Genomic DNA, 16,847 nt, shown 5'->3' with positions numbered 1-16,847 from the left:
CAAATGAATCACTGAACCATAGCAACTTTGATATCCAAAATATTACTTAGCTTGAGTCTTGGGCGACAGACCCTTCTTTGCCTCATGGCTCAAAAGTTCACTCAAGATAGGGTTAAGATTTTCCTAAATCCTCACCCAAGATACTGCCATTAAGCCCTGTTCTGAAACATAGATGAGTAAGTACTTTACAGGCATATCTGACTAGTATACTCCTGAACTAATAAGGGACTGTGGAAATTCCCAGGATTTGCTGAACTTGACCGGACAAGAAGGTGCCCACACAGCCTTGTCAGGAGCCACATAAGTTCATTCTAAACAAACAGGCAAAAACCGGTTTGGTTGTTTTCAATGGTTCCCCTTACAGTGCTACTAGGGTTAAGATTCTCCATTAGTCTCATAAGCCATATAATCTTTTATAACTATTAGTTGACAAGTAAAAAGAAAATGCGATGTGTTCGGTGTAAGCATTATGCCTTTATAGGATTCATATTGTCAATACTTTGTCCTTTTTTAAAAGAAGTTTTATGGAGGCATAATTGACGTAATCACATATATTTCAGGTGTGCTGTTTGATGTTTTGATGTATGTGTAGATACTTGTGAAACTGTCAGTATAGTGAACGTATCCATCCACCCCCAAAAGAAGTTTCCTCATGCCTCATCCCTACCTTCTATACCGCCCCACTACCCGTCCCCAAGGAACCACTGATTTGTTTTCTATCACTATAGGTTAGTTTGCATTTTTTAGAATTTTGTATAAATGGAACTCTTTTTTGGAGTGGTCTGCCTTTTACATGTTTCAGTGATGCATTTCTTTTTTATTTCTGCACTCAGCAATGTGTATTCACTGTAAACCAAAAATACCACAATTTGTTTATCCCTTCACTTATTGATGGATATTTGCATTGTGTTTCTACTTTTTGGCTATTATGAATAAAACTGCTTTGAACAGTCTTAAAAGTCTTGGGATATAAGCTTTCATTTCTCGTGGGTAAATACTGAGGAGTAGAATGACTGGATCGTATGGTAGGTGCATGTTTAACTTTGTAAGAAACTGCCACATTGTTTTCCACAGTGGTTGTGTATTTTACATTCCTAGCAGCAGTATATGAGAGTTCTAGTTCTGCATCCTTACCAACACTTCCTATGGTCAGTATTTTAAAATTTTAGCCATTCTACTAGGTGTGGAGTGGCATTTAATTGTGGTTTTCATTTGCGTTTTCCTAATGGTGTTAAGCATGTACTTATTTATTTTTCATGTATTTTTTTGCCATCCGTAATATATCTTCTTTGGTGAAGTATATGTTCAGATCATTCGCCCATCATTTTATTTTTATTTTTTTCTTATTTGTTTGTTTGTTTTGATTTTGATTTCTTTTGATGGAGGTACTAAAGGTTGAACCCATAATCTCATGAATGCTAAATAAGCATGTGTTCTACCACTGAGCTATGCCACCTGCCCGCCCATCATTTTAATTATGTTGTTTTCTTATTGAGTTTTGGGAGTCCGTTTTATATTCTAGACCTAAGTCATTTATCAGACGTGTGCTTTGCAAATATTTTCTCCCAGTCTGTTACTTGTCTTTCTGTTCTATTTTAAAGAGCAGAAGTAATTTTTATGAAGTATAATTTTCCAATTTGTTCTCTTATGGATTGTGCTTTCTAGTGTTGTATCCAATAAATCTACTTAATCCAAGGTCACAAGAAAGTTTTTTTTTAACATTTCTTTATTGATTTATAATCATTTTACAATGTTGTGTCAAATTCCAGTGTAGAGCACAATTTTTCAGTTGTACATGAACATATATATATTCATTGTCACATTTTTTTTTCTCTGTGAGCTTCCATAAGATCTTGTATATATTTCCCTGTGCTATACAGTATAATCTTGTTTATCTATTCTACAATTTTGAAATCCCAGTCTATCCCTTCCCACCCCCTGCCCCCTTGGCAACCACAAGTTTGTATTCTATGTCTGTGAGTCTATTTCTGTTTTGTATTTATGCTTTGTTTGTTTGTTTTTAGATTCCACATATGAGCGATCTCATATGGTATTTTTCTTTCTCTTTCTGGCTTACTTCACTTAAAATGACATTCTCTAGGAGCATCCATGTTGCTGCAAATGGCATTATGTTGTCGGTTTTTATGGCTGAGTAGTATTCCATTGTATAAATATACCACATCTTCTTTATCCAGTCGTCTGTTGATGGACATTTAGGCTGTTTCCATGTCTTGGCTCACAAGAAAGTTTTATAGTTTTAGGTTTTACATTTTGGTCTGCCATCCATGCCTATTTATTTTGTATATGGTGCAAGGTATGGATTGAAGTACCCTTTTCGCATTTATATATCAACTTGATCTACCACCAACTGTATTTTCTCCACTAAATTGCCTTTTCACTTATATCAGGAATCAGTTTTCCATTTATGTGTGCGGTTGTATAGCCTTTTTGTGCTAATATTTGTTTGTAAAATTTAAAATAATAGTAACAGGTGGAATAATAGGAATAAGATTTTATCCATTCTTTGTAGAATTATTTGGTGCACTAGCACTCATAATGTCAAACGAAACAACCACTAAAACTGTAACATTTATAACTTTTAACAAATATTTTTCTTCTTTTATATCAGAAGGTCATTCTGTGGTGGTAATATTTGGCTTCAGCTTTGACCTCAGGTAAATACTGATTTTTAAAATCTTGGCCATTGGGCATTAGACCGAAATGTGTATTTAGTGCCCTTCAGAGGGGTTGTATCAATTATCACTCAGTGAATGTGAATGCCTGTTTCCCACACACCTTTACCAGTACTGTCACTAAGCGATATTTAATAATAGCCTGCTGTGTGTCAAGGCGCTTTACTATCTAATTGTGGTGCTCATTGAACAAAGCAAACATGGTCCCTGTTTTCCTCACACTTACAGTAGAGACAGACATTGAAAAATTCTGTTCACAGATTTTTAATTACAGCAGTGGCAAGTGCTAGAGAGGTGCAATATTGAAGGCTATGAGTGCATTCCAGGGGAAACTAGAAGTTAATTCCTTAGCAAACCATACTATTGAAAACCTCCATCTGTAATTAAGTCTTTCTCTCCCTACAGCCAATTCAGTTAAATAAATCCTGGTTATTAATCATAGAATACTAGGCAAACATGTTGAAAGGCAAATGTCTTGCCCTCTAAATTGAAAACATCTGTGCACTTTTGACTGCAGTTATAACTTAAAATCCGCATTGTGAAGTGTTTTTTCACCTATATTAATCAGGATTCTTTTCCTCTTTCGTCCTCAGTTTATGCTTTACGTCATATTTTTATTGCAAAGATTTCATGAATTCCTGAGTTGGTGGTGAACCTATTTAGGGTGATGCTTTAGTTTAGTTTGTTGGCTCTTTTCTTCATAGTACATCAAATAGAAGAATATGATATTACTGATAGTATCTTAGATTAGATGAAATATGGTATTATTTCTAGGTAGGAGAGTGTGTGTAGGGGTTGCTCCTGTGAGACAGCAGCGTAAGAGTACCCTTATGGATCCTTAGTTGGTTGCCTTACCTTGGCTTCACCTAGTCGGTGAGTTAAAGTGAATGAAAGTATACTAGCAAAATGTAAAAATTAAAAATACTGCTTCTGAAAATAAATCCTAAGGAAAAGTATATAACAAATGCTTATTTTCTTTATTGTTTGTATCATTTGACTACCTACATTCTTGGTAAGTTAAGATATAAAATCAGTGACTCATTTTTTCTTTGTAACCTGCAATCAAGAAATATTCTAAAAGTTCACACAAAAGTCTTATGGGTATTAATGTTAGCGTCACTATAACTTTTAACTCTTCTGTAAGTTTTATCTAAGAAATAAGAAAAATAAGAATTTCTCACTGAGATACTGTTTTAGATAACTTCATTATTCCAAATTTATGATAGTATATTAAATAGAAATTTTCCACTGCTATTCCCTATAGCAAAATTGTGTTGAATCTGTTTTCATTAATATTCATATTAGTCCCAAATTTGCCCATTAACTTTGCAATTAAATTTATATATGTTTTTACTATTATAATCAGTTATTTATGTTTGTGTTATAAATGTAGGCATTAATAAAATACAGCGTTATGTGTTGTTATTGAAAAATCTTGGTTTTTTAGGAGATAGATATTTTAGGAACAGTCAATTCATAGTTGTTTCTCTACTTCCGCTTTAGTTTGTCGATGATCTGTTACGTCATCTTTTTTCATCTCTTCCCTTTTGCCTGCATATTATCATTTGTCACTGTAATGTAGTCAGTTAATAATAGAAAAGAGGCATCTTTTTTTTTTTTAAGGTAATGAAGGTTAAAGCTACTGGCTAAAATAAAGTCTTCTGAATTATTTGTTATTAAAAGCTAATTTTTTTAATTGAAGTACAGTCAGTTACAATGTGTCAGTTTCTGGTGTACAGCATAATGTCCCAGTCATGCATCTATTACGAACATATACATACATTCGTAAAAGTTTATATGTTAAAATCAGACTAAATTTGGGCTTCTTTGTGCCAAAGCTCTAATCTTGAATGGATTGCTTAAGTCTCAAAACCTGTTTCCCAATCAAACACTTGCCTCATAGGACTGTTTTTAAGGGTTAAATGAGATGTGTTTGTTTTTTAATATAATGCTTGGAATGTGATATATGCTTAACAAGCAGTAGTTGATATTATTTATTCCTAATTTCAGAACATTTTATTGAGTTACTGCTGTGCAAGGCTCTATCCTACATGGAGGGAAGGGAGTAAGAAAACAATACATATACTCCTTGAAGGCAGGGATACTTGAGTCTGTTCATATGACAGTTCTACCATTGGTCATAGGCTTCGAGCCTGTAAACTCATACCATAGAACTTATACACTAAACACAGTATTTTGTTATTCTGGTTAAAATTTTGGAGTCACACTCAGTATAGCTCAGTTTTATTTATAAAAATTTGAAGTGGAAGGAATCTGTGATTGTTTGCTTCTAGGAATGCTATCAAAACTGTTTATGGCTAAGCTTGTCAACAAGCCATAAGCATATGTGGCTGATATGATTTGAATTCTAGCCCCCACTTAACTGTCCACTCTAACTTTTATCTTTACTATTTCTTTTACAGAAATGCCTTTATTTTGATAAATGAAGAGGTGTATGTGCCCTCAAAAATTTTTATTCTTTTAGGAATAGATTTTTCCTGATTCTGTTAGTCCAGTTTGCCACCTGTGATTTTTCTGTACTTCCCTACGCTGATTCCCCCTTTTGTCTGCACATTTCCTTGTAGTCCATCTCAGTAATTTTTGTGAACTATTTAAGTAATGGCCTTATGTTTGCCTGTATTCTTAACCTTTTGGTCTATCCATTTAAAAAAATAGCAGTATGAAATATATATAGTATATAAAAATATTTATTCTTGAAACCCTTTCCTTTTTTGTTATGTTGGCTAATTCAGTGGACTCGTAAAGGCAACAAGAACCCAGATGCTTTCTGTCTTTCAGTTTTGCCATCCTTAGCAAGGTGGCCTATCGGCTTAGATTTGCTTTCTTTAGGATCTCACGGTGGCTGCATGTCCCATGCAGATGACCCAGTCACGATGGAAAAGGTATTTCTCATGGCCTGTATCTTTTGAAAAAGCAAATAAATCGTTCCCAGAGGCTCCCCAACAGACTTTACCTTACTGTTTATTGGTCAGAATATCATGACATGCTCATTTCCAAACCATTCATTGGCAAGGGAACTGGAATTACCTTGAAAGCTTACCAAAATTTGAACCAATTTAGGGTTTTGCTAGCAAGATAAAAATTGGGAACTAGTTACGCTAATCAGTAATCTGCCACATAAGCCTCTCTAACGGTGTTGCTAGGTAGGTAGAGTAAATAAAATGAATAGGAAAGTGCTTCACAAAATGATTTAGTACTATATAAATATAAGGTAATGTTATTACCTGGAATTCTGCCTATTCTATAACTTTTGTTATAATTTATAACAAGCATAAAAATATTAAACAGATCATGATGCATTTCCATAGGTAAATTATGTGTGAAAACAAGTATTTGCTTTTGACCAACTAGATTCTTCATCTTAAAAAAAAAATCTGTTATTTCCAAAGACAGTCTTCAATCAATTGGATAGAATGTATTTTTTTCAAGTGTTACGTTAAAACAATACTTCATTGTCAAAGAAGTGCCCCTGTGTCAATGAAGAATTTTGTGTGTAAATATTGTCTTGGAATCTTGGTATTTAGCTTTTATATGACACGTCACTCTTGACTCTAGCAGCTCTATCATCCAACACTGGTAGTAAAAACATTCCTGGAATAGTGAAATTACTAGGTATAGTGCATTAACCAGTAGCAGTTTGGAGGAGACCTTGTAAAATGGAAGGAACAAAAGCGAGCCTCTGCTGTTGGGATTTGCCACTGCAGTGTTCTGCAGTGTGTGGGAGAGACTGATGACTCATTAGATCAGATGGTTGCCTGTGCTATCTGGATTTTTCCCCTTCTATAGCAGGGTATTTTTTTTTTCCTCAATCTTTCACAAATATGAGGATAAGGGGTTTCAGTGTGTGACTATTAGAATCTTGGCTGTAAATTGCATTTACTTTTTATCCTCAAAATAGGAGTCCAACAGCTAAAGGTAAATTTTAAAAAATACAATCATTAAGTTGATTTCTCTGAGTGCAGCTATATATACTACATGTTTTCATGAAGAAACTATTTTTTGGGGGTAGGGGAGATAATTAGGTTAATTTATTTTTGTTATTATTATTATTATTATTTTAATAGAGCTATTGGGGATTGAACCCAGGATCTCGTGCATGCTAAGCAAGCACTCTACCACTGAGCTATACCCTCCCCCTGAAAGCAACTATTTTTAAAGTAGGTATCATGCTTTTATTTTTTAGATTGAGAGTAACAATAATAGCTGCATATTGTATTAGAAAGGAATTATTAAGTAACATATAAAATTTCATGTAGCATTAAATCATATCATGGTAGTTTGGATTGTATGGAGATTTGGCATTAGATTAACTTTCAATGTAATCCAACTTAAAATATAATTTGCTTATTGCAAGTTAAAACATTTTAGGAGGTTATTGTCTTAACATTTTTAAAAGCCTGTGCCTTTTCATATAGAAGCATAAGCATTTAATGGTGAAGCACAAGGTTTTAGTGGGGCATTTTTATTTCACTGTTTTCATAGATAACAATGAAGGGTGATTAATGGATATAAATTAGTATGTTGTGTGGCCATGCCTATCAAACTGCTATATGCTTTGCCCTATTCAGTTGCTAAGTCAGTATAATATATCTATCTAATTTATCATTTTTATTTTATTGTGAGGAAGAAGCACTTTCACATTTTTCTTATAAAACAGATATTGTATATGATGAAGTAGAGTGCAAAACTTGTTTGGATTAAGAGAATTTATAAGAACATACAAAATCCCAGCTAAAACTGCTATAACATCTTACTGTCTGTCAAGATTCTGGAAGGTGGTGGGAAGGTATTCATTTTCATGTTTACTTGTTTTTCTGCAGTTGGGGTGCTTTGGTGAAAAAGCTTTAGAAGTGCAATAGGAACCCTTATTTCAGTGCTGTGGGAACTGCAAATTGTAATGTTCAGAGAGCCTGTTACCTTGGAGCAATCCTTGGAAGTTTCTCAAAATGTTTAAATGTTAAAAAGTTGGAACCTGAAACTTTTGGACCTAAGAAAACACATTTTCCAACTCTGTCAGAAAATAGTACTTGAGGCTTCTTTTCCTGTAACTACTGGTGTTGGGCTCTATGTAGGGTTTATGTTGAAGGAGGAGGAGCAAGTTCTTTGTAGAAATGAAGGCTTTCTTTGTACGGGGACCTGAGTTCTATACTCGTTACCTGAGTTAACCTGATGTAACTAATTTCAAAATAATTAAGAAGACAGGACAAAAATTGTAGTACTTCAAATGTGAGTCTAAGTTTCAGTTACATAAGGAGTAATCAGTTTGTTCGTTATTTAATTATTTATTTTTATTTTTTTATTTTATTTTTTAAACATTTTTTTACTGAGTTATAGTCATTTTACAATCTTGTGTCAATTTCCAGTGTAGAGCACAATTTTTCAGTTATACTTAAACATACATATATTCATTGTCACATTTTTTTCGCTGTGAACTACCACAAGATCTTGTATATATTTTCCTGTGCTATACCATATAATCTTGTTTATCTATTCTGCATACACCTGTCAGTATCTACAGATTTTGAAATCCTGGTCTGTCCTTTCCCACCCTCCGCCCCCTTGGCAATCACAAGTTTGTAAGTTTGTATTCTATGTCTAAGTCTATTTCTGTTTTGTATTTATGTTCTTTTTTTTTTTTTTTTTTTTTTTTTTTTTTAGATTCCACATATGAGCGATCTCATATGGTATTTTTCTTTCTCTTTCTGGCTTACTTCACTTAGAATGACATTCTCCAGAGACATCCATGTTGCTGCAAATGGTGTTATGTTGTCAGTTTTTATGGCTGAGTAGTATTCCATTGTATAAATATACCACATCTTCTTTATCCAGTCATCTGTTGATGGACATTTAGGCTGTTTTCATGTCTTGGCTATTGTAAATAGTGCTGCTATAAACATTGGGGTGCAGGTGTCCTTTTGAATTAGGGTTCCTTCTGGATATATGCCCAGGAGCAGGATTACTGGGTCATATGGCATATCACTTCACACCAGTCAGAATGGCCGTCATTCAAAAGTCCACAAATGACAAACACTGGAGAGGCTGTGGAGAAAGGGGAACCCTCCTACACTGCTGGTGGGAATGCAGCTTGGTGCAGCCACTGTGGAGAATGGAGATTCCTCAAAAGACTAGGAATAGTTTAGTTTGTTCATTATTTAAGTATTCTGGTTTCTCTGGAATCAGGTGTCAAGAGGGAGTCTGGTATGTAGGATGTTTCTTAGGGATCAACACATGTGAAAGGAAGGGACAGAAGCAAAGTTGGGCAGGGGAAGAAGTTGGAATGCAATGCAAGCCTGATAAAGCCTCAGCCAATTGGGTAGGGATATGTGGAGTGAGTATTTATTGCTTGTAAGAGTGTCCCACATTGGGCTGACATGGTGGAGTTTTTATACCAGTCTTTTATGCTCTGTGAAGAGTGTGAATGTGGACAAGGCACCTCTCTGCATCTGAGGCCGACCCTGAAGGGCTGACACCTGTTGGCTATCTACTGACAACCCTCCCCGTCCTTCCTTGAAGAGGAATCTGGGTGTTGCAGCTCTGTATCTGATAAGACATGTCTTAAGCCAGAGATGGTTGTCCTCTGTACCATGAAGGATTGTTTGGATGCATACAATAGAAATCAGTGTAGTTAATTTAGAAGTCACAGAAGGCAAGTGCTTAAAGAGCATCGGCTTTGGAATCAGACTGCCTCAGTTCATAATCCCACCTTTATTTGCTGGTTTTGTGATCTTGGGCAAAGTTACTTGCATCTCTAGTCTTTAGTTTCCCCATTTATGAAGTGGAGGTGGTATTAGGGGGTATGGAGTTACTCTGCAACTGTTCCCTAAGTGCTTATTCCTGGCCCAGGCACTGTTTTATTTACCCTCATGAAACTTGGCATTCTGGAGAGTGTACAGACAAAAAACAAATAAATTAAAAAGAAAAATTATATTCCTTCAGGTGCTATGAAGAAAAGCAGGGTAAGAGAATTGAGGACGACAGTGGGAAGAGGGGGCTATTTCATGGGAGTGAGGAGAAAACATTCTAGACAGGCACAGCAAGTGTAAAAGTCTGAGTTGCTGGAGCCAAGATTAAAATTTAACATGTTAAAACATTTAAAGTGGACAAAAGTGCTTGGAGTTCCTGCATTTTATACTTTAAAAACTGGTATTTTCATAATTTTCTTATTTTTTCCTGAAAGATCTTTTAAGAGCTCGTTTTAGGATGTATTTGCAAACACTTCTCTGCATAAAACACAGTGGGATACAAAAAGTAAAATTACTCGTAACCATCATATTTTTCTCCTCTTAACATTGACCTTTTTTTTTCCTTCTAGTTTTCTGCTTATTGACTATATTCCCCACACTGTACATTTCATGCCTGTGACTCATTTATTTTGCAACTGAAAGTCTGTGCCTCTTAATCTCGCATTTCTTTCCTCCTCCCACTTCTCTCTCCCCTCTGGCAACCACCTGTTTGTTCTCTTTGGAATGTTGATTTGTTTTTTAAATTCCACATATAAGTGAAATCATCGAGTATTTGTCTTCTTCTGTCTGGTATATTTCACTAAGCATAATACCCTCTGAGTCCATCCATGTCGTCACAGGTGACAAAATTTCATTCTTTTTTACAATACCCCATTGTGTGTGTATATATATTTTACATATATGTATACACACACATGTACTGATGGGCACTTAGGTTACTTTCATATCTTGACTGTTGTAAACATTGACTTTTAAAAAAGTAGAATAATCTTGATTTGCTATGTAAGACTATTAATCAGATGAATGCAAATTTATGGATCTGGTGAAAAGCAGATAGATACTCAGATACTAAGTAAATTTATAGAATTATGAGTTAGGCTGTCGATTCTCTTCCTGGTATGATGTCACTGTTCCAGATACCTGCTGTCTTTGGAGTAAATTAACCAATATATGCCTAAAACTAAAGTTAAAAACTATAGAATCATCAGTTTCCTATGATGGCTAGGATTATTCAGCTGAATGATAAGTCTACAAGGTATCTGACTCATGGACAAATTCATTTGATTTCCACTAATTATTGCTCGTAACATTTGGAGCTTCTCACTGTTGTTTTAAAGAGAAAATGTGTAAATACCTATTTTAAAAAATCAGAATAGATACCATTATTACCTCATGAACTCTCTAGGACACCTTCATGAACCCTAGGAGATTTGAAGCATCTGTAAGGAAGATCTACTGTATATTCTAATGCCTCCTTGTTCATCTTTCAAATTTCAACTTAGCCTCCTCTAATCATGCTTGTCCTGACTTGAGTCTAGGTTAGATGCCTCTGCTTTGTGCCCTTCTAAATCAGCTTGCACTGTTCCTATGAGAGCATGTTTGTCACTTTGTAACTACTTTTGCCTTTTTATCTACCAGACCAGAAGCTCCTTGAAGGAGAGATGTGTCTACTTACTCCATCATATTCTTAGGCTATAATATAGCACCTGGCACATCATCAATGCTTAAAATAAAATCTACTTAGTTTTAGAAAATAAAGTTACAGTAAAATATACATACTAGCTAAGAAAAAAAAAAAACTAACCAAGTGACTAGATTTGGTTCAAGTAACAAGAAAATAAATATATTAAGCACTTTTTAGAAATTAGGCAGTATTAGCTTGTACTAACAGAATAAAGTTAATAGCCATGAGTATTACTTTTCTGTCAGGCTTACTGTTAGGTGTTTCACATCAACCCTAATAGATTTTACAGATGAAATGAGGCTCGAAAGATTGAAAGAATTTGATTTGCTCAAGGACACAACTTATAAATTCATACTCAATTTGTCTGACTCAAAGCCTTGGTCTGTTTTTCAGTGTAAAGAAGCAGCAAGAACAGATGAAGAGGTACTCTTCAGTACTTAAATAACGTTTAGAATACAGTTTTTAATTTTGTTTGCTCTGTTTTAAAAGGAATATTGACATCATGAAATACTTCCAGAATAGGATAGCCTCAGGGGAGAAGGATCTTAAAGAAGATTGTCCTTTGAGGGACAGCTGAAGACCACTAAAGAATTTCCATGGAAAGGGAACATACTCTGTGTGGCCACAGTAGTTGGAAGAAATAAGGCCAGAGGGTAGAAGTTATGGGGAAGTAGATTAGAGCAGATTTCTAAAAATAGAATTGAAGCCCTGTTTAAATTGTAGGTATTACTGATGGAATTTTTGTAAGCATTTTACATGGAACATTTTTGACAAATTGTGATTTAGTCATAATTCTGGGATAGGTGGTATTTTCAAATGAAGATATTAAGAAAGTTCAATTTATCCACCATCTCCTGCAACATGTCACTGGTAGAATCAGGATATTTCCTAAGTCTGCTGACTCAGTATTTCATGCTATTTCCACTTAAACAGGCAGATGACTGTGTATCATGCATGCTTTGTACGAAATGCCCTACAAATTTGGGAAAGAAGTTAGACTGTATGGTTATCAAGTTCTCTTCTGACTTTGAAAATCTTTGATTTTCTGAAGATTGAAATTTGACCTCATTTGCTTGTTGACCACTTCTTTAATGACTTTGCCCAACTCTTTTACCAAATGTTTTCATCTTTAGACTTTGGTTTTTTCCTTATTATCTAAGTAGTTTCTAGAAAAACTTGTTTCATCTTTTTATATTCGAATCTTTCGCAGTCTCATTCCTGCTTACTCAACAGTCCCTTCCACGCATCTTTAGGAGCCTGGAAAATCCTAGTAAGCCAATTTCCGCTTTTCTTTATTTACTTCCTCCCTCAAATGCTCTTCTTCCAATTTTATCTTCCTAATGGAACCAAAATCTTTGCCTCCTTTTTTTTGACATTGTGGTGGCAGTATCAGGTTTATTTTTTCTGACGTCATAATGCTCACTAACTTCATCTTTATCAATAAATTACCAACATGGTGCTAAGTCTCTGTCTTATCATCGATACCGTCTTTAAGTTATTGATACTTGCCTCTTTGATCATATTCTCACTTGGAAGTTCTCCCATATCTCCATGTGGTTTTTCTCTTTAACTGTTTTTACTCTTGGCTTGTTTCTTTAATCACTAGATTCTTCCCTCAGTCCTGTCCATCAGACAGGCCCTTCTGACCACACTAAGTGTATTAAACGAGAATTCCACTGTTAATGACTTTATTGTTAATTCGTTGATACCTTAGTTAATGGATTACAAATTGTGTTCCATGGAGCTTCCTTCAGGGGCTCCAGAAAGACTGAAAAACGGTACTCAGCCCTTCCTGAATTAATCCCCAAGGCTCAGCACTTGGTTTTCTTCTTTCTGTATTCTTTCTATCTGGGCTCAACTCAGCTTTGAAACTTACTTTCCCCTCACCTGTTCCCCCCTCTCATCCCCATTGGTTTACACTTTACCCACATCCGAATCAGTTTTAACTCTGCTCCCAAAGTGTTGTCATTTTGAACACTTAAGTCATTTTGCCTTATAGTACAGTTGTTTAAAGCCAGTGGAAGCTCCTTTTACTCACAATCCTTATTCCCTAAGTTTAACCCAGTGCCTTTTCCTTGGTGGGGACTCAATAAACACTTAATAAAGTGAATTCCATTTGTTACCGAATTAAGTAAGGACCCCTGTTTGGGCTCTAGCCTAGCCTAGGCCCTCTGCCTGCCTCTGTAGGGAATTGTTCGTGCAGCCAAGAGTGAAAGGGAAGCTGAGATTGAAGCAGGGCAAGCTTTTAGTCAATGGCCAGAGAATTGAGAAGCGGGAACTTAGTTTACAAATCAACTTCTCCCCTTAATAGCTAGAGGGATTCGCTTTTAGAGAGGAAGGACAGTGGGCGTAGAAGTGAGACTAATGATGGGGAGGCATATGCATTAGTTTTCTAGGAAAGAGGCAGGGTTTTCCTGGAAATGGGGTGCTACCCCTTTTCTGTCCTTTTTTGGTCGGTGACTTTCCATCTTGGCTGCCAGTAGGTGTGTCACTAGGACACTGATGTAGTAAAATCAGTGTAGAATGAGACTCAGAGTCTGTCGGAGGTTAGATTCATCTCTGTCTTCGTTTCATTTGGTTCTGTCTGGTTTTGTTTTTCTCTTTCTATGGCTTCCTTTCTTTGTGTCCAGAACCGGTGATTTAAAGATGTTATGTTAGTTCCTGTTCAAGGGAGGGGTTGGTGGTTTTCAGCAATGGTCTGGTAGTGCTGTGACACTCAACCAATAACTATTTCCAGAGCTTTTCAACTTCTCACAATGCCTGCATTCCCTCCCCTACTCTGATATAATATATGAATTAAACATCATTCTTCTCCTAACAGTTCTTCCTCAATCTTTGGTTATTTCCTATTGTTTGTAGGATAAAGTGCACCAGGCATTCAATTTAAGACCAACAAATTAGTCTCTCTGCCTTTGCATCCTTATTTCTCACTAACTGTTAACTGTTCCTGAATGGAATTTTATTTCCATTCTTCTGTTCTTGTTATTTCCCCACCTGGAATGCCTTTGCTCTCTGTCTTTTCTTAGTTTAGGCTAATTTTACCTGACCTTCAAGATGTCTTCCCTAAACAGTCTACTCCTTGAAATTTAGTAAATAAGTCTATTATTTGGTACTTTATCACATTGATCTGTGACCCTTTATGTTTGTTTGGAGACATTATTTAGCTTTTTGTATATATATATAAAATATATATATTTTATCTCCATTATTAAATTGTTAATAATTATATGTTAGACCAGCAGTCACAAAGCAACTTTCTACTTTGGGATCTGTAACCAGTTTTCCATTTGGACCTAAATAGAAGTCTTTAGGTTTTTCAGATTACACATCTATACAATAAAGACGTTGAATTTCTTAAACTGTTCTGTATTGTGCTGAAAAAAGGAAAAAAGGGGGGGGGGGAATGAACCAGAAAAAATTTAAAGATAGATTATTCATTTAAAATTTTTAATGTAAGATATAATGTTTTAGATGGTAAAAAATAAAGTAGTGAAAGAGGAGGGAGTCATGCTGCAATTTTAAGTAGTTGGGCAAATAGTCAGAGAAGCCTCTCAGAGGAGGGGACTTCCGAGTGAAGACCTGAAGATGGTTACAGATGCTGGTATCTGAGAGCAGAGTACTGTAGGCAGGAGGAACAAGATGTACAGAGACCCTGAGGCAGAATGTGTGTGTGTTTTGAGAAATAGCAAAGACTTCCGTGTTTATGCAGCATGATTAAGAGGAAGAGTCAGGGAGATAATGGGAGGGCAGGATGTTGTAGGGCTAGATAAGCCATTGGAAAGACTTCACATTGTTTGTTACACTCCTTGGTATTTTGTATGGAATATCTTGCATAGGGATATATAATCCTGAATTTTAATAACTGTAGACCATCCAGGAATGAGGTACTTTTAACCAAATCTTACGAATTTTATATTATCTTTTACTTTGAATAAATGGTAATTACTCAAGAATACAGCAGTTTACTACCTATATTGGTTCTTTTGCTTTAAGGTTTGTAATTATACTTTTTTTTCCTTTTTTACCATAGTTAAATTAACATGATGGATTTCTCCAAGCTACCCAAAATACGTGATGAAGATAAAGAAAGCACGTTTGGTTATGTCCATGGGGTTTCTGGACCTGGTAAGTAATATATAATAATCTCAATAGTAAAAATTCCTAACATCAATTAATGTCTTTTCAGGTGTTTTAGGCAGAAATTCAGAAGTTTCTGTTCCTCTACATAAATTCTACCTGTTCTTAAAAGATTTCATAGCTGCTATAAGACTGAAGTAATGCCTTCATCATAACAGCTCCTGTAACATTTATTATCTAAATTTGATAATTATTGAGGTACTAACTTGCGATATCCTGTTAATTATGTAAGTGTATAATTGATGTTATACTTCTTAATTTCTTTTGTTAAATCTGAGCTTAAAAAGCTATAAAGTTTATGGATTAAATATCTGTTAATGCAGTTTGAATTTTGATAATTGCTTTTAGAGCATTTCTCAGAAATATCAACCTTGGGTCTTTGCATATATAAATCCTTCTGAAGGGTTACTTCATATATCACATAACTAGCTATCTGTCGGAAAAGACTCGGTAATGAGAATGGAAAACAGTTTGTTCTGCCTATACTTGGGGTATTGCATTTTAAATAATAAATCTCTTTCTAGTATTCATTTTGTTATCCCACACTTCCACAGCAAATTATGATTCACAGTTTCCATAGATAAAATCTGCTCATTGATTTATAATCTTTAGTGCCATGGAAATTCATTTTTCCTTATGTCTTTTTATAAACCCCATGTTATAGTCTTTTTTGGTTGTTGTTCTAATCACAGTGGGTGATGACCCTTTCTTGGTGTTAATGCAAATGAAGACCTTCAGTCACCGTGTGTTTTTATTTTTCCCTAAAAAGCTTTTACCGCTTAGAACTTGGTGTTTGAGCTTGAAGCTTAAACTACACGTAAGAACTTTCAGGAAAAAGGCAAAAGAATACCATCAAAAGAGTTTAGTTTTCTGAAACTTACAGTAAACTCCTGGAACCTGTTTATGATTCTTAAGTACTTAATGAGATAAGAGAGAAATGCAATCCTTTTTGTTTATGAAATATGGTTTTAAATTTCAGTTATCTCTGGCATTTCTGTGCATTTTAATTATTCTTAATATGGTAGGTACAGAGATTTAAGTATTTATAAAATTAATACATTTTCTAACAAAAGTTTATGTTAGTTTATGTTCTAATATAAGTTAAATATTAATACTTTAATAGTTTCCACTTGAATATCACCTAACTCATAGTTCTAATTAATTGTATCAGAAAGCTAAATATTAAAATAGATTTATTCTTACACATATCTGAAAATGTGCAACCTTCACTCCCTACCAGAAAAATAATTTTTGCTGATAACTGTGTGGCATTCTACCATGCTACTAGCTAAAGCTCTTGTTCTAATTTTAGTTTTAAAGCTTTTTTAAAAATTGTTCCAAAAACCATCATTCCATGTAGTATAGTGAGCCAGGTTGATCAAAACTTGCCTCACTGATACTAGGTAGAGTTTGCCTTATAGAACTTCAAAACAAAAATAGTTTTCATGTGTATTTTATAAATTTTATAAAATTTATTTATAATTTATAAATAATCTTTAGCCTAACAAATTTATTCTTTTTAGCCCTACTGTATCATATGCTAAAAATGTACCTTTTTGATCAACAAAA

General features: G+C 34.8%; 1 protein-coding gene across 2 annotated transcripts in view; it reads left to right on the top strand.

Moving 5' to 3' along the window:
* ATP6V1A (ATPase H+ transporting V1 subunit A) overlaps window positions 1-16,847 on the top strand; it is a 53,003-nt gene that overhangs the window by 11,618 nt on the left and 24,538 nt on the right. Inside the window, exons 2-3 of one of the 2 annotated variants that reach the window (XM_064495180.1) lie at window positions 2,630-2,675; window positions 15,172-15,266. In XM_064495180.1, coding sequence (XP_064351250.1) covers window positions 15,182-15,266 — 85 coding nt within the window. In that variant the 5' untranslated portion in view covers window positions 2,630-2,675; window positions 15,172-15,181. The remainder of the gene's footprint in view (window positions 1-2,629; window positions 2,676-15,171; window positions 15,267-16,847) is intronic. The other variant, XM_010985041.3, reaches the window with a different exon arrangement.

The sequence above is a fragment of the Camelus dromedarius genome, chromosome 2 (assembly GCF_036321535.1).
Source record: "Camelus dromedarius isolate mCamDro1 chromosome 2, mCamDro1.pat, whole genome shotgun sequence".
NCBI lineage: Eukaryota > Metazoa > Chordata > Mammalia > Artiodactyla > Camelidae > Camelus > Camelus dromedarius.
The sequence above is the reverse complement of the archived record's forward strand: the minus strand, read 5'-3'. Positions and strand labels throughout refer to the sequence as shown.